The sequence below is a fragment of the Microcebus murinus genome, chromosome 1, assembly GCF_040939455.1.
Source record: "Microcebus murinus isolate Inina chromosome 1, M.murinus_Inina_mat1.0, whole genome shotgun sequence".
In the NCBI taxonomy this organism is placed as follows: Eukaryota; Metazoa; Chordata; class Mammalia; order Primates; family Cheirogaleidae; genus Microcebus; species Microcebus murinus.
In genome coordinates, this window is record NC_134104.1 from 122,114,938 (window position 1) to 122,133,061 (window position 18,124).

The 18,124-nt window shown below is 37.9% G+C and overlaps 1 protein-coding gene across 2 annotated transcripts in view; it reads left to right on the forward strand.

The window, feature by feature from the left end:
- Window positions 1-1,417: 1,417 nt before the first annotated feature.
- TOPBP1 (DNA topoisomerase II binding protein 1) overlaps window positions 1,418-18,124 on the forward strand; it is a 73,771-nt gene continuing 57,064 nt past the window's right edge. The window contains exons 1-7 of one of the 2 annotated variants that reach the window (XM_012766840.3): window positions 1,418-1,627; window positions 2,232-2,322; window positions 4,737-4,871; window positions 6,474-6,617; window positions 7,628-7,809; window positions 8,988-9,184; window positions 12,131-12,307. In XM_012766840.3, the coding sequence (XP_012622294.2) occupies window positions 2,239-2,322; window positions 4,737-4,871; window positions 6,474-6,617; window positions 7,628-7,809; window positions 8,988-9,184; window positions 12,131-12,307 (919 nt within the window). In that variant the 5' untranslated portion in view covers window positions 1,418-1,627; window positions 2,232-2,238. The remainder of the gene's footprint in view (window positions 1,628-2,231; window positions 2,323-4,736; window positions 4,872-6,473; window positions 6,618-7,627; window positions 7,810-8,987; window positions 9,185-12,130; window positions 12,308-18,124) is intronic. The other variant, XM_076005351.1, reaches the window with a different exon arrangement.

An 18,124-nucleotide genomic window follows, 5' to 3' on the forward strand; every position in this document is an offset into this window, starting at 1 on the left:
GTCACTTTCTGTGGGTATTTTCAAACACTTAGACTCAAGCTGCTCATTACCATCTTTGGGCTCTAAAAAGAAAAATAAAAGCCATCAAGGTACATGGCATTAAACTCACACATACTTAATTCAAAATCATTTTCTCAGTCAGGCTGGGAGTGGTGGTTCATGCCTGTAATCCCAACACTTTAGGAGGCAGAGATGGGAGGATTGCTTGAGGCCAGGGTTTTGAGGCTACAGTAAGCTATGATCGTGCCCCTGCACTCCAGCCTGTGTGACAGAGCCAGACTCTCTCAATCTCAGTAGTCAAGAATACAATGGAGGCCGGGCGTGGTGGCTCACGCCTGTAATCCTAGCTCTCTGGGAGGCCGAGGCGGGCGGATTGCTCAAGGTCAGGATTCAAAACCAGCCTGAGCAAGAGGGAGACCCCGTCTCTACTATAAATAGAAAGAAATTAATTGGCCAACTGATATGTATATAAAAAATTAGCCGGGCATGGTGGCGCATGCCTGTAGTCCCAGCTACTCGGGAGGCTGAGGCAGCAGGATTGCCTGAGCCCAGGAGTTTGAGGTTGCTGTGAGCTAGCCTGACGCCAGGGCACTCACTCTAGCCTGGACAACAGAGTCTAAAAAAAAAAAAAAAAAAGAATACAATGGGAAGAAGCATTAACTAATCAGATTATCACCGGTTATCAATGAGCTAAGGTTCTGCAAGCCTATTGTATCCCCCCTCCCTCTGCTCTTTGCTGCTTAAACATTAGGTTTGATCTCAGAATCTCCCCAATACTCGGGCAGATGCACAGAAAGAAAATGGAGCTGACCACTGAAGAGGAGAAGGAGAGACCATTGACAAAGATCCCTTGGCATTAGCTGTGTAATTCAAGTCATCCTGAAGTCTTTCTTCCCTCCAGATCTTTCGGCTGTGGTAGGTCGTGATTATATTCCTGCTATGTTGGAAGGATAGCAACTCAGTCCAGTAGAGTCAGCAAGACCTGGATGCAGTCTTAGTTCTACCACTTACTAGCTATGTTACCTTGAACACACCATCTAACTTCTCTAAGCCTCAGTTTTTACATTTGTAAAATGGAGCTACCACTATTTGCCTCGTGGAGTTGATTTGGATAATATGTGGTTTCTCGCGCACTGACTGATGTGTAAAATAAGTATCTATTGAGGAAATCCCCTCTGGCCCTGGCTTCATGTTTCAATGAACAGGACTTCCACCAAAGGAGTACTCCTGGCCAGTGGTCACATTCCCTGAACCGTGGGCGCAGGGCCAACCCCCAGCAGAGCCTAGACCCGTCCTTCAAAGCCCTAAACCCCCAGAAAACCCGGGGCCGGCTTCCCGGGACCCCCTCCGGCTGCGGACCGCCCACCACCGCTCTTGACGTCTCCGCCCTCCCGCCACAGCTGACGAGCACGTCACTTCCGCAGGAAGCGGCGGGCGCGCGGTTGGCGCGAAAGTCAGTTCCCGGCCTATGCAATTTCCGGGTTCTCCAGCGTTTGCTCTGGGCTGGGGGCCCCGCCAAGTGGGGGCGGGTGCTGTGCGCCCGGCTAGCGCCCGACCCCAGCCGCCGTCCTGCGGGCCGCGCGCCCCTCCTCCGCTCGCTGCCAGAAGACCCCCAGGCTCCATCGAGGTGAGTGAGGCGTGGAGCGAGGACCTAGCTTCCTCCTCGCCGCAGCTGGGGGTCGCGATGCCCAGTGTGGCCGTCGGGGCCCCAGTTTCCTGCCCTGGTAACCGGCCCTCGGACGGGCAGGTGGGCCTTTGACGCGGGAGAGAATGTGGCTTCGGTGATTCGAGAGCCAGGCCTTTTCCTGGAGTTGGGGAGCAGGAGTGTCCGACCTTTGGGCTTTCGTGTTTACATTAAAAATCCGTTTATGGAGGGATGAAGGAACCTCGCAGGCAGTGGGTACCAGCAGGGCAGATGCACTCTGTGTGTTCTTAGGCCAAGTGCAATTGAACGTCCATGGCCTGGAGCCCCCATAGCCAGGGCGCTCAACGTTCTCAATTCAGAGACATTCATTTCGTTCTCTGATTTGCAAGGATTGGTGTTGTCATCTTTTTCCTTGACTTTACCCACATTCCAGGGTTTCTTAAAAACGTCATGGATGAATTCATGGGCAAGGCCAGAATGCCTATCCTTAGGCATTCTTGTCTGCACAGAAAAATAGGTGGGTTAAACATTTAATTCCATACGTAACGTGTTTTTGTTCTTGTTAATGGTTCTTTTATTTTGACAGTTCAGAAATGTCCAGAAATGACAAAGAACCGTTTTTTGTGAAGTTTTTAAAGTCTTCAGACAATTCTGAATGTTTTTTAAAAGCTCTTGAGGTAAGAATAATTGAAAAAGTCTTGTTTGATGCCGTGAATTCATTTTGTTTTTAAGTGTGTTTGATGTTAGGCTTTATGTCTGAGAAATAGATATTTTATTTTCATAGTAGTTTCACTGTAGTCTACATTAATATAAATATATCATTGTTACATATTTTTGAATTTATGTAAGTATATCATTATTATGTATTTGGGAGGGGTTTGAAATCTATGATATTTCTGTTTAATATGGCTGATCTGTAGTTCTTGGAAATTAAGTTGCTTTCTTTTGTTTCCTAACCAGAGTGGTCCTTTATATGTTGAAAAAATTTGAGTCACACTCTATATTGGTACTGACTGATTAACACAGTGGTGCTTAACTGGTAGAAATATTCTCCAGGGATGGGGGGTTGGGGAAGTAAACTCACAACAATAGGACACGGTGTGCATTGTGGGGGCAAAGGGCAGGCCTCTAACCCCTGCTAGGGAGAGGCAATGATATAAAATGTAATCAAAATGTTTGTACCCTCACAATATCCTGAAAGAAAGAAAGAAGGAAAGAAAAAAAAAAAGATTTGCAGATCTAGGGATGAATGTAAATGTAACAATTAATTAATTAAATGTAGATTCTATAATAGCTTCATACAGAATATCTGTAAGCACAAATCATATTCTCAGTAAGTGATTTCCCCATACCAGCTCGAGAGGCTATAGAAAAAATATTGTCATCAGGATACTAATGAATGACTTACTTGGTTGTGACTGATTTCAGTAGATACATGATATATATGCAATAAAATGATTCAAATATTAAAAAAAGAAAAGAAAAAATTTGAGTCAGTCATGGATTGGTCACACTTCAATATTTTTTGGTTAACTGTTAAGTATGTTTCATTGTATACAAGGTAATATGGGATGATAGTAGGGGTGGTGTAGAGTCTTGCTACTCAGATGCCATCAGCATGGCCTGGGAGTTTGTCAGAAATGCAGAATCTTGGGCTCCAACCCAGACTTACCAGTTAGAATCTGCCTTTTTAACAAGATCCCCAGCACACATTAAAGTTTGAGAAGCAGTCGTAGCAGGTTTTTCCTTAAAGTTCATTCATTCAGCAAATATTTATTGTCTACGATCTGATAGGCACTGCTCTATTACTTGAGATTCATCAGTGATCAAGCAAAAATTTCTGCTGTCTCAGAGCTTACATTCTAGTAGGAGGAAATAGACATTAATCAGACACGATTAATGAACAAACTATATAGTATGTTATAAGGTGCTAAGTGTTATGGGAAGACAAAAAGCAAATCAAGTTAAGGGATTCCAGAGGATGTTTGTTGCAGAGGAAAGAGAAGGGAAGGTTACAGTTTTAAAGAATGTGATGAGGGTAGGCTTTATAGAGAAGATATCTGAGTAAACGTGAAGGAGGTGAGATAGCCATGTAGATATCTAGGGGAGAAGGTTTCAGACAGAACAGGCATGTACAGGCCCTGGAAGGGTGCCTGTAGTGTCTATGTAAGGTTAGTGTGTAGTGAGCAAGGCATGGGGGAAGAGTATTAAGGAATGCTTCAGAGAGTAAGGGTAAAGAGGTCATGTAATACTTTGACTTTTTCTCTCAATGAAATGGAGAGCCACTGGAGGGTTTTAATCAGAAGAGTATCATGATCTGACTTATCATTTTAAAAGGGTTACTCTAACTATTTAACATAAGGGCTTCAAAATTGGTTCAGAAAATATTTGAGTGCTTACCTGGGTGTCAGGATATGGTGGCAAACAAGATATATCATGAAACTTCCAGGGGAGAGATATAAAAACTATATATATATATACACAAAAAAATATATATTATTTTTATTCATAAAATAGACTAAAGGGATAGGGAAGGGTATTTTAGAAAGCATAATCAGGAAAGGCATTTCTGAAGAGGTGACATTTAAGCAGACCTGAGTGAGGGACCAAGTCAGTGAAGACCAAGGAGAACAGTATTCTGTGCTGCAGAGTCAAGAGCAAAGCCTCTAAATGAGCTTATGCTTAGCTTGTTCCAGGCTTATCAAGAAAGCAGGAGTGGCTAGAGTAGAGGAAGCAAGGGAGATGAGAGGTAAGAGGTAAAAGTGGGGGATAGGCAGGGGCCAGATTGTGTGGTCTTGTAGGCCATGGTCAGTAATGTGGATTTTATTCTGAGTGTGGTGGGAAGCCATCAGAGCGTTTTAAGCAGAGAGTGACATGATCTGACTTGTGTTTTTAAAAAGATTATTAGCTGCCCTGTGGAGAACAGTGGGAGGGAGAAAGAGACTACTTGGGAGGGTTCTGCAGAGATCTAGGTGAGAGATCATGGTGGTTTTCAATAGGGAAAAGGCTGGACTTGAGGTGGAATTTGAAGAGTTGATTGGACCTAAATACAGGGAACTAATTACAGGTACATTGTTTATTTTTCTTTCAGTCAATAAAAGAATTCCAATCAGAAGAATATCTTCAGGTTATTACAGAAGAAGAGGCATTGAAGATAAAGGAGAATGATAGATCACTATATATCTGTGACCCTTTTAGTGGCATTGCCTTTGATCACCTCAAAAAGGTTTGCTAACTTCTCGTGTATTCCTTTGGTAGTCCGTTTTTTGGTTTGTCTTTGCTTCGGTGGACATAAAATCTTTACTGATCATGAAATATTAGACAAATTATGACTACATTGGAATTCTTTTGGTTTGGGAGACCAGAATAATATTTTTTAAAAGGCTAATTATGTTACAGTAGGCTTTATTATGTCATTTTTTATATTTCAGGGGATATAGCTTCACTTAGTATAAATAAACCTATGGTAATGAAGCATCTTAGTGATGGACTTTACTGTACTTAAGCTCAGTTTGGCTGTAAGTTATTTCAGGGAGAAATAATAAACAGGAAAAGACCTCAACATAGTGTTTGGTAGCCTTTTATCTTTTCTATGTGCTCTTGCACACAGAATTTTTATACCTGTATGTTGTGTAGAGTCTGAAAAATTATATTCTAGAAGGAAGCATTTTTAGGATCAATATTGCTAATCAATGAGCCATCTTATTTCTTTTTGTTGATTCTAGAGTCTACTGACTCATTACTTTTTTGGTGTCTGGACAAGAGAGAAGCATTGAAATAAAAGTAAACTGGCTGTAATTCCGTCCAGATTACACAGAGGTGATTATTGTTTCAAGGAGAAGAAAACATAGAAGAGTAGGTAGATGCAGTATTTGTATAATTTATGGAAGGTCTGTGTCGACCTTGCCAAGAACATTGTTCTTTGCCTCCTTTTGGAAATACCACTGCTTGTCAGAATCAGTAACATTGAGACTCATTTTCTGTGGCATACGCCTGCTATTTGGGAGGCTGAGGTGGGAGGACTGCTTGAGCTCAGGAGCTCAAGACCAGCCTGAGCAACACAGCAAGAATAAAAAAAGACAAAACAAAAAAAACTCATTTTCTAATGGCTGACCAAAAAGATAGTGATACTCTTTTACCTGTAGATACTTAAATCAGTTATGCAGTGGTGACTTTGGCAACTGAAGGCTTTTTAGACTGGCTTGAGTATGCCTAAGTTGAGCAGGGCCACCACCTTTCTTAAGTCAGTATCAATGAAAATTCAGGTATTTTTTGAGTTTAACTTGTAGTATTTTAGGAAAAACTCTTTGTGGGTCTTCTTAGAAAAACATTGAGGTGCAAAGTATTTAAACCCAAATGTTGAAATTGCGTAGGATTATACATGTTCTTGTGATATAATAGATATTTTAGAAGGGGCCACTTATAGGCTCTTATACTTTTAAGTTGCTTCTTCATTGGCTGGGTGCTTCATTTAAAAAAGATATATGGATATTTCCTGATTGTTATAGCATAAGATTATTGCATTAAGATTGTGTTTGTTTCAGAGATTAAAATTTTAATGGCAGTTTTGAATGAGAGAGACCCTTGGAGTTTATTTTGACAGCTTGCATTATTTGATTTACTTTTTTTGTGTATGTGTTTACTGTATAGTGTGTAGTGTTTCTGAAAAATTATATAATGGTCTTTATCTCTTTCTTTTGACAATTTGCTGATTTTTCTGCAGTGGTCATGAAATTCTGTAAGGAATTGGTAAATACTATAAAATGTAATTTTGTAAGACTAATCTTTCTTAACTTACCAACCTTTTTTTTTTTTCTTTTTTTTGTAGCTTGGCTGCAGAATTGTTGGTCCTCAAGTAGTCATATTTTGTATGCAGCACCAACGATGTGTTCCAAGAGCTGAACATCCAGTTTATAATATGGTTATGTCTGATGTAACCATATCTTGTACAAGTGTGGAAAAAGAAAAAAGGGTAGATGTTGAGAGGAATATCATGATTGATCAATTTATGTATCTGTCACTGTGTTCATATCTCTCTCTCTCTCTCTCTTCTCCCCTCCCCACTCTTATTCACTGAGTAGGAGATACCTTGAAAGACCTTGTATTTAGTGGTCATGACTTTTAACAAAGTTCAATACCCAACCACACTGTGTGAGTTTGGTTTTTTTTAAATAAATTGAGTATGGTGGAATTTATTTTGTTGAACACTGGCTAATTAAAGTTTTTTCTTTTAATTTGAAACTATTTTCCCAGTTGGGTATGGTGGCTCACGCCTGTAATCCTAGCACTCTGGGATGCCAAGGTGGGAGGATCACTTGAGGTCAGGAGTTCAAGACCAGCCAGAACAAGAGTGAGACCCTGTTTCTACTAAAAATAGAAAAAATTAGCTGAGTGTGGTGGCGCGTGCCTGTAGTCCCAACTACTCAGGAGGCTGAGGCAGGAGGATCGCTTCAGCCCAAGAGTTTGAGGTTTCCGTGAGTTAGACTGAGGCCATGGCACTCTAACCCAGGCAATAGAGTGAAACTCTGTCTCAAAAAATAAAAAAAAAAACAAAGCCTGTTTTCCCTACGTTTTCAGTGAGCTTGTTTTTAAGTCACTGATATATATACATATGTTTTTACCATAGATGGATAATCTTTAAAGAAAGGATTCAAAGAATTATATAAAATAATTTTATGTACTATCTACATATAATTTATATTTAAAAATGGATAGCATGTAAAAATATAATCTTTATTGTAGAAGCAACATAGTTGAATCAATTCATGAAGTTGAAAGGGATAAATATAGGAAATTATTTTTTAAATTATAATTTATATTCATCTTCCAAAAAATAATTTGGTTTATTAATTAACTTTATAATGGTAAGAAACATTTGTGTATTCAAGCTATCAACAACAAAATATATTTTTGGGATATTGAATAAAAATAGCAGAGACATTGTTTGATTTAATACTTACGTATTTTCTTTTGGGGTTGCAGGATGAAGTTCACAAATACGTACAAATGATGGGTGGTCGAGTATACAGAGACCTTAATGTATCGGTAACTCACCTCATTGCAGGAGAAGTTGGTAGCAAAAAGTATTTAGTGGCTGCAAACCTAAAGAAACCTATTTTGCTTCCCTCTTGGATAAAAACACTTTGGGAGAAGTCACAAGAGAAGTAAGATATTTATTTTCTAGATTTGAAGAAATGATGAATTCAGTCATTTTTGCATACTCTGGGTTTTCATAGGGGAAGCTTTATGGTATCCTCTTTGGATTTGTTATTCAAGGACAGAAATAGGGTCATTACTCTTCTCCATTGAAAACAGAAGAGCAGAATCTGCAAGCTCTTATTATCAAAATATAAGTTGACAGAATGGGCTATTGGTGTTAGCAGTAACTACAGGGTAAGAGATGCTTTGAAAATAAATGCAGGAAATGTTTCTGAAATAATTAATAACAGTTTGGCGATTCTAGCTCTTAGGTTCCATTATCCTCCAACACTATACCTATATATTAAGATAGAGAATAAATTTTGACAGTTGTATTCTCTCCCCAAAAGGGGTATCTGTAAGGGTATTCATATAAAAACATATGTAAGCTGTCAACTTAGATGTGATCAGTAAATAAATGTTAATTGAGCCCATTTTTTGCATCTGGCCTGAGCTAGGCATTAGATGTAGGTAGCAAGCAAAACAGGGATAGCATCCCTTCACTTATGGAGCTTAGAACCTATTCTAAGGGGCACACTTAAATTTTCCCTGAAATTAGATTAACAACCATAAGTCTAAGTACCACAAAATTGTCATTTTTCGGGGCTTGTTTTCAACATCATCTTAAATATGTCTCCAGGTTGGCAACCCTCATTCCCAATCTGACTACATCGTCAGCATATCTGCCTGGTATAACAACAGAATGATGATGATAATTTTGTTGGTATTCTGCCAAAAATCATTGCTTTTACTTATATAAGTATAATGGAGGGATTAAAAAGTCCATTTTCTAGTTGGCAACCAAAGATCCTTTAGGTTTTTAAGTTGAGATTCAGACTTATAATTTTGGAAAATAAACCACTTTGACCAGCAAGGGCTTAGAGTTAATGAAATATATATTTTTCTCTTGATTTTATTTGAGATTCTATCTGAAACATTAGTTTTTATTAGAAATGTGGTATTGAGCTAGATGAGCAATTAGTAAGAATTATGAGTGTGTTTTTTCTTCTTTTCTTAAAAATGATAATCTTAAAAAAATGATGACAACAGTAGTGATATTTGTGTTGTTTGTCATTATCTGGGAAGTTTAAAACTATCTGGGAAGTTTAATATGTTCTTTTTTTTAACCATTTGTTTCCCCCAGAAAAATAACTAGATATACTGATATAAACATGGAAGACTTCAAGTGCCCTATTTTTCTTGGTTGCATAATCTGTGTGACTGGCTTGTGTGGTGCAGAGAGGAAGGCAGTTCAGCAACTGACAGTTAAGCATGGAGGTCAATACATGGGACAATTGAAAATGAATGAATGCACACACCTCATTGTGCAAGAACCAAAAGGTAAAACTATGCTTTGCAAATGGACAAATGCAAAATTTATCTCTAGTATTTAACATTTCGAAATCTTTTAAACAAATTTTTAAATTTTTAATTATTATGGGAATGTAACAGTTGTATATATTTATGGGGTACATGTGATGTTTTGATACAGGCGTAGAATGTGAATTAATCAAATCAGAGTAATTGGTGTATCCATCATTTCAGATATTTAACATTTCTTTGTGTTAGGAACATTCCAGTTTCAGTGTTTTAGTTTTTTTTAAGTATACCCCAACTTATTGTTGATTATAGTCACTTTGTTGTGCTATCAAATATTGTTCATTCTAACTATGTAACTATATTTTTGTACCCATTAATCATCCCCACTTTATCCTTCCCTCCCCATTACCCTTCCTATCCAATGGTAACCGTCATTCTGCATTCTATCTCTAATCTCCATGAGATCAATTGTTTTTAATATTTAGCTCCCAAATATGAATGAGAACATGCAAGATTTGTCTTTCTGTGCTTGGCTTAATTCACTTAACATGTTTCCAATTACATCCATATTATTTCATATGTCAGGATTTTAACATTTTAAAATCTTTATAGAATATCTTCTTCTGACATATCCTTAATCTAGTTTGATATTGTTTTCCCTAAGATCTTGAAAAAGATAGTTTGGGTCATATTCTATAGAAAAATTATCTGAACATCCTAGTGTTTATCCAAGTCATTGAATAAATATTAAAAAAATCAAAAACTTCTAGTGATGTTTTATCTAAGCTTACTATTAGATCTTTTGATTTAAAAAATTCCTCACACAGGCCGGGCGCTGTGGCTCACGCCTGTAATCCTAGCTCTTGGGAGGCCGAGGCGGGCGGATTGCTTAAGGTCAGGAGTTCAAAGCCAGCCTGAGCAAGAGCGAGACCCCGTCTCTACTATAAATAGAAAGGAATTAATTGGCCAACTGATATATATATAAAAAAATTAGCCGGGCATGGTGGCGCATGCCTGTAGTCCCAGCTACCCGGGAGGCTGAGGCAGAAGGATCACTCGAGCCCAGGAGTTTGAGGTTGCTGTGAGCTAGGCTGACGCCATGGCACTCACTCTAGCCTGGGCAACAAAGTGAGACTCTGTCTCAAAAAAAAAAAAAAAAAAAAAATTCCTCACACAGTTACCAAATACTTAAAAGAAGTTTGGCTTTGGGAGGCCAAGGTGGGAGAATTGTTTGAGGCCAGGAGTTTGAGACCAGCCTGAGCAAGAGTGAGATCCTGTCTCTATAAAAAATAGAAAAATTATCCAGGTGTAGTGGTGCTCACCTGTAGTCCCAGCTATCTGGGAGGCTGAGGCAGAAGAATCACCTGAGCCCAGGAGTTTGAGGTTGCAATGAGCTATGCTGACACTACTGTACTCTAGCCCTCTAGCCTGGGCGACAGAGCAAGACCCTGTTTCAAAAAAAAAGGAAGCAGCTTAGGGTGAATAACAAGAAAACCAATAGATATAGCTAAATGACATCTCTAATGACTAACTTAAAAGCCTTGTGTTACTTTTTAATTGAATGAACTACAGGTTTTAACTTGAAGATAATACCTTGCAGAACATGTGGCAGTACAAAAGGAAAAAAACATTACCAATGAGAAGACTTCTTTGAAATTACTATTAATTTCAGTGTTCTGTAAACTTTATTTTAGAGAATTTTTTTTTTTTTTTTTTTTTTTTTGAGACAGAGTCTCACTTTGTTGCCCAGGCTAGAGTGAGTGCCATGGCGTAAGCCTCGCTCACAGCAACCTCAATCTCCTGGGCTCAAGCAATCCTCCTGCCTCAGCCTCCCGAGTAGCTGGGACTACAGGCATGCACCACCATGCCCGGCCAATTTTTTGTATATATATTTTTAGTTGGTCAATTAATTTCTTTCTATTTTTGATAGAGACGGGGTCTCACTCAGGCTGGTTTCGAACTCCTTACCTTGAGCAATCCGCCCGCCTCGGCCTCCCAAAGTGCTAGGATTACAGGCGTGAGCCACCGTGCCCGGCCTAGAGAATTTTTTTATCAGTACTCCTAAAGTATATTGATGAGTTTGGTTAATTTTATTATTAATGTCTCTCTTTAGATCTGTGTACTGTGTTTTACTAAGCTCCCTAGATGAGAAATAAAATTTGAGAAGAAAAATAAGGTTAATGGTAGTTGTCTTTAAGTCAGAACTTCAGATATAGCCAATTATGATAGGATGATTGTGAGTAGAGTTGATATTGCTATTGCTTTTCTGAAGCTGAAGACAGTTTATTGTTGACTCTCAATGTCAAACAAAACTTTTCATGTTACATATTGACCTCTCTGTGATACCGTTTCAAAATATATTATGTTAAAGGTTTTTAAAGTTCTAAAAAGATAAACGTCTGTAACATAATTTAACTATTTGCCTGTCTTTCCAGGACTTGAAGTAGAATCTTGTTGACATTGGAATAGTCTATTTAAAGTTGGGATTTATTATAAATATATTGGATGCACTTACAATTTTTATAGTGGTCTTATACATTCTTGTTAAAACCATATGATCATTCTGTGAGTTGTCTCCATTTTACAGATTAAGAAACTGGTTTAAAGAAATTAAGTGATGGAGCCTATATGCAAACCAAGTCCAGTATTATTTCATTTACCCCACAGTTGCTCCTGTCTTCATGCAATTTGTACAAAAGACAATCCACCTCACACAGCATGTGTATTTACACAACAAATAGAAAATATAATTAGGTAGTAATCTAGGATGTTACTTTTTAATATACTATGTAATATACTGTTTAAAAGTAACTTTTACTTTTGTTTCTAGTAACTTTAGTTTTCTTTTAGGTAGGTTTTTTAAATGACCTATTATAATTTGAATATTTCTGCAAAGATAGATTTTTAATGGTTTACATTTCTCTATCTCTCTTGCTCTTTCTGTTTCTTTCTTAATGAACACGATAGGTCAGAAATATGAATGTGCCAAGAGATGGAATGTACACTGTGTGACCACACAATGGTTTTTTGACAGTGTTGACAAAGGTTTTTGTCAGGATGAATCCATATACAAGACAGAACCAAGACCAGCCAAAACTATGCCTGATACTTCAACTCCTACTGGCCAGATCAACACAATTGATAGTAAGTCTCGTTGAGATTAAAATAATTTTTCTATGTAAGAATTTTTTTTCCAAAATATTAAGGGGGTACAAAAGTTTTTCTTACATGGATGCACTCTATAATGCTGATGTCAGAGCTTTCATTGTACCCACCATTAGGACAGTGTTGATAGATAAGTTTTTATCCCCCACCCCCCTTCCACCCTTCCCCTTCTTAGTTTCCAACATTCTTTATGTCTTTTTGTGCCCATGTGCACTCCTCTGTCAGCTCCTACTTGTTAAAACATGTGTTTGTTTTTCCCTTTCTGAGGTATTTGCTTCGAATAATGATCTCGGGTCCCATCCAAGTTGCTGCGAATGACATCATTTCATTCCTTTTTATGAATGAGTAGTAGTCCATGGTGTATGTGTGTATGTATACATACACACACCACATTAGCTCTATCCACTCATCTATTGATGGGCACTTAGGTTAATTTCCTATGTTTGCAATTGTGAATTGTGCTTCAGTAAACATTTGAGTGCAGGTATCTTTTTGATAAAATGATTTTTTTCTTTGGGTAGATACTCAGTAGTGGAATTGCTGAGTCAAATGGTAGGTCTACTTTTATCTCTTTGAGGAATCGCCATACTGTTTTCCATAGAGGTTTTACTAATTTGCAGTCCCACCAACAGTCTATAAGTGTACTGTTTTTTCTGCATCCACCCTGGTATGTGTTTTTTGACTTTTTAATAATGGCCATTCTGACAGGGGTAAGATGGTATCTCATTGTGGTTTTAATTTGCATTTCCCTGATGATTAGTGATGTTGAACATTTTTTCATGTCTATTGGCGTTTGTCTTCTTTTGAAAAAATTCTGTTCATGTCTTTTGCCTACTTTTTGATGGGATTGTGTGGTTTTTTTTTTTGAAGTTTTGTTTGAGTTCTTTGTAGATTCTGGAAATTAGTTCTTTGTTGGATATATAGTTTGCAAATATTTTCTCCCGTTTTGCAGGTTGCCTGTTTACTCTGCTAGTTATTTCCTTTGCTGTGCAGAAGCATATTAATTTAATTAAGTCCCATTTATTTATTTGTTTTGTTGCTGTATTTGCCTTTGGGGTCTTAGTCATAAATTCTTTGCCTAGGCCTATGTCTAGAAGAGTTTTTCTTATATTTTCTTCTATAATTTTTATGGTTTCATGCCTTACATTTAAGTCTTTTATGCATCTTGAGTTAATTTTTATGTATGATGAAAGAGATGGGTCCTGTTTCATTCTTTGCATGTGGCTATCTAATTTTCCCAGCACTATTTATTGAGATTCTTTCCTTAGTATATGTTGTAGTCTGCTTGTCAAAGATCAGTTGGTTGTAGCTATATGGTTTTATTTCTGGGTTCTCTATTCTGTTCCATTGGTCTATGCCTTTACTTTTATATTCATGCCAGTACCATGCTGTTTTGGTTACTGTAGCCTTGTAGTGTAATTTGAAGTCAGGGAATGTAATGCCTCCAGATTTGTTCTTTTTGCTTAGGATTGCTTGGGCTATTCAGGTTCTTTTTTTGGTTTCAAATGAAGCTTAGGATTATTTTTTCCAGATCTGTGAAGTAAGACATTATTGGTATCTTGATGGGGATTGCATTGAATCTGTAAATCACTTTGGGCAGAGTAGACATTTTAACGATGCTGGTTCTGCCCATTCATGAGCATGGGATATTTCTCAATTTATGTTATCTATGATTTCTTTCATCAGTGTTTTGTAGTTATCCTTGTAGAGATCTTTCACTTCCCTGGTTAAATATATTCCTAAGTACTTCATTTTCTTTGTAGTTATTGCAAATGGTATTGGGTCCTTATTTGACTCTCAGCTTTACTGTTATTGTATATAGAAATGCTACTGAGATGTGTACATTGATTTTGTAACCTGAGACTTTGCTGAATTTGTTTATCAAGTCTAGGAGTCTTTTGGTGGAGTCTTTAGGGTTTTCTAGATACAGGATCGTATTTTTGGCCAACAGGGATAGGTCAACCTCCTCTTTCTATTTGGATCCCCTTTCTTTCTTTCTTTTGCCTGATTGCTCTGGCTAGGACTTTATTATGTTGAATACAAGTGGTGACAGTGGGCACTCTTGTTTTAGTTCTTAGGGGGAAGGCTTTCAACTTCTCCCCATTCAGTATGATGTTGGCTGTGGATTTATCTATATGGCTTCTCTAATTTTGAGATATGTTTATTCCACTCCTAGTTTGTTGAAGTTTTTCATCATGAAAGGATGCTGGATTTTTTATATATATCAGCATATTATGGGGGTACAAATGTTAAGGTTACTCAAGGAGGAAGGCTCCCCTTTCCCCCTCGAGTTAGAGCTTCAAGCGTGACCATCCCCCAAACATTGCACATCTCACTCATTATGTTTGTGTATACCCATCCCCTCCTCCTCCCTCCCACCTGCCCAACACCCGTAAATGTTATTCCTATATGTCCACTTAGGTGTTGAAGAATGCTGGAATTTAATGAATGCTTTATCTCCATCTATTGAAATGATCTTTGCTTTTGCTTTTGTTTATGTGGTGAATCACATTTATTGATTTGCATATGTCAAACCATTCTTCCATCCCTGAGATGAAACCTGCTTGATCATGGTAAGTTATCTTTTTGATGTGCAGCAGAATTCAGTTTGCTAGTATCTTTTTGAGGATTTTTGCATCGGTGTTCATAAGGGATATTGGTCTGTAGTTTTCTTTTTTTGTTGTGTCCTTTCCTGGCTTTGGTATCACGGTGATACTGGCTTCTGAGAATGAACTAGATAGGATTCTCTCCTTCTCAATATTATGAAATAATTTCTATAGGATAGGTGCCAATTTTTTGTAGGTCTAATATATTTGGCTGTGAATCCATCTGGTCTAGGGCTTTTATTTGTTGGGAGATTTTTTTTATTACTGCCTCAATTTCACTCCTACTTACTGGGCTGTCCAGGATTTCTGTTTCATCCTGATTTACGCTTGGGAGGTTGTGTGTTTCTAGAAATTTATCCATTTCCTCTAGTTTGTATGAATTTATCTATTTTCTAATTTGTGTGCATAGAGCTTTTTATATAGTACTCATGGATGAAATTTGTATTTTTGTGGTATCAGTTATAATGTCTCCTTTTTTATTTCTGAGTGAGGTTATTTGAATCCTTTCTCTTCTATTTCTGGTTAATGTGGCTAGTAGTCTACTGATTTTGTTTATCTTTTCAAAGAACCAGCTATTTGTTTCATTGATCCTTTGTACTATTTCTTTGGTTTCCATTTCATTTAGTCCTGCTCTGAGCTTTGTTATTTCTTTTCTTCTTCTGGCCTTGGGTTTGGTTTATAATTCTTTTTGTAGTTCCTTGAGATGTGACATCTGGTTTGATACATTGTGATGTTTCTGTCTTTTTGATGTAAGCATTTTAGTCTATGAATTTTCTCCTTTGTGCTACTTTTTCTGTAGCCCATAGATTTTTGAAAACTTGTGTCCCCTTTGTCAATTTGAAGAATCTTTTGATACTTCTTAATTTCATCTTTAATTTAATCTTTCTTCATTAATTTCCATCTTAATTTCATCATTAACTCAAGGATCATTCAGTAGCAAGTTGTTTAATTTCTGTGACTGTGTGGATTTGAGTTTCTTTTAGAATTGATTTCTAGTTTTATTTTACTGTCGTCTGGGAAGATACATGGTATGATTTCAGTTTTTCTGAATTTGCTGAGACTTGCTTTGTGGCCTAGGATAGGATCAGTCTTGGCAAATGTCCCAAGTGCTGATGAGAAAAATGTATATTCTATAATTTTTGGATAGAGTGTTGTATAAATTTCTGTTAAGTCCAGTTGTTCCAGAGTTCCATGTAAGACTAGTATTTCTTTGTTTATGTTCTGCTTCAATGATCAGTTTTGTTAGTGGGGTGTTGAAATCCCCAGCAGTTATGTTGCTACAGTTTATTTCTTTGCTTTGCTTTAGGGGAATTTGCTTTACGAATCTGGTAGCTCCTTTGTTAGGTCCTATGTTAGGATTATTATGTGTTCTTATTGAATTGCCCTTTATATCATATAATGACCATCTTTGTCTCTTTTTATCATTATTAATTTGAAGTCAGTTTTATCTGATAAGAGAATGGCTACTCCAACTTTCTCTTGGTTTCCATTTGTTTGGAATATTTTTTTCCATCCTTTTACCTTGAGTCTGTGTGTGTATATTCTTGCAAGTTAGATGGTTTTCCTGGAGACAACATATACTTCTGCAGTGATTTTTCATCCCTTCAGCTGTTATTTAACTGGAGCATTATGCTCATTCATGTTGTGTTAGTATTGATATGTGGGTACTTACAAGAGCTGTCAGCTTTAATTTTCAGGTGTTTTTACACTGGCGGTTATCTCTTGTGCTGTGTCATGTATAGTGTGCGCTATTGAGCATTTCCTGGAGGGCAGGTCTAATAGTGACAAATTCCCTTAGTGTTTGCTTGTTTGGAAAAGTCTATTTCTCCATCATTTATGAAACTTGGTTTTACAGGATACAAAATTCTTGTTAAGAAGACTAAAAATGGAGTCCCAGTCCCTTCTGGCTTATAAGGTCTCTACTGAGAAGTCTGCTGTTAGCCTGATGGTCTTTCCTTTGTAGGTTAGTTACTGCTTTCGTCTTGCAGCTTGTAGGATTTTCTCCTTCGTTTTGACTTTGGCCAGGCTGATGACTGTGTGTCTTGGAGATGTTCATTTGCTGTGAATCTTCCTGGTGTTTGATGACTATCTTGTATTTAGATGTCTGAATCGCTGGTGATAGTGGGAAAGTTTTCCTCAATAATTCTCTCGAACAGATTTTCCATGCTTTTTGTTTTTTCTTCTTTTCTCTCAGGAGTACCTATATTTGTATTAATATATTGGTTTGCTTTACATAGTCCCATATTCCTCTGAGTAATTGTTCATTATTCTTTATTCTTTTAGCTGCATCTTTGACTGACTGGGTTAGCTTGAAAGCCTTGTCTTCAAGGTGTGAAAATTCTTTCTTCTGCTTGGTCCAGTCTATTGTTGAAGCTTTCTGCTATATTTTGAAGTTCCCTAAGTGACTCTTTCATTTCTTTAAGTTATCTTGTAGCCTTCCTTATGTTGTCTATCTCTTAAGTGACTTTTTCATTTTTTCATTCATGTCCTGAAATATTTTTTTAGCTTCTTGGTGTTGGCTTTGAACTTTCTCAGTTCCACTCATCTTTGCCATATATATTCTGAATTCCATTTTTGACACTTTGACAATTTCCTTTTGGTTGGAATCTGTTGCTGTAGGTCTGTCTATTGTGATCCTTTGGGTGTATTGAATTAGCTTCTTTTTCATGTTGCTAGAGTTCTTTTGCTGGTTTCTTCTCAGTTTAGGGCAGATAGGTTTGCAGTACTCCTGTTGTTTGCTGGGAACTCTCCTACTTAGGGAGAGTTCCCTGGTGGTGCTTTTGTCTCTTTTCTTGGAAGACTGATCTGGTAGGAGAGGGGTGGTTGCACTGCAATCTTGTAATGTAGCTGTCATACATTGTCCTGTTCTGCTGTGGTTGTCACAGTCATTACCAGTGCTGGATGATCTTTGTGTGGAGTGGTTGGTCCCTAGGCTGCTGTTGGCAGCTGGGGCAGGGGGGTGGGTGTCCCTATCCATGGAGGCAGGTGTTGTGGAAGATTGCTCTGCCTGGGTCCCCCCACAACAGTGGTAGTGGCTGCTTGGAAAGGCTATCTGGGCAGTAGCCACAAGTGTCAGAGTTGTGAGCATTCACTGCACCTGGGTCTAGATGTAATGGGGGTATGTGTGTGTGTGTGGGGGGGGTGGTTAGTGTTAGCTCATGGGGCCTGGGCTGCTGAATGGCTGGGGCTC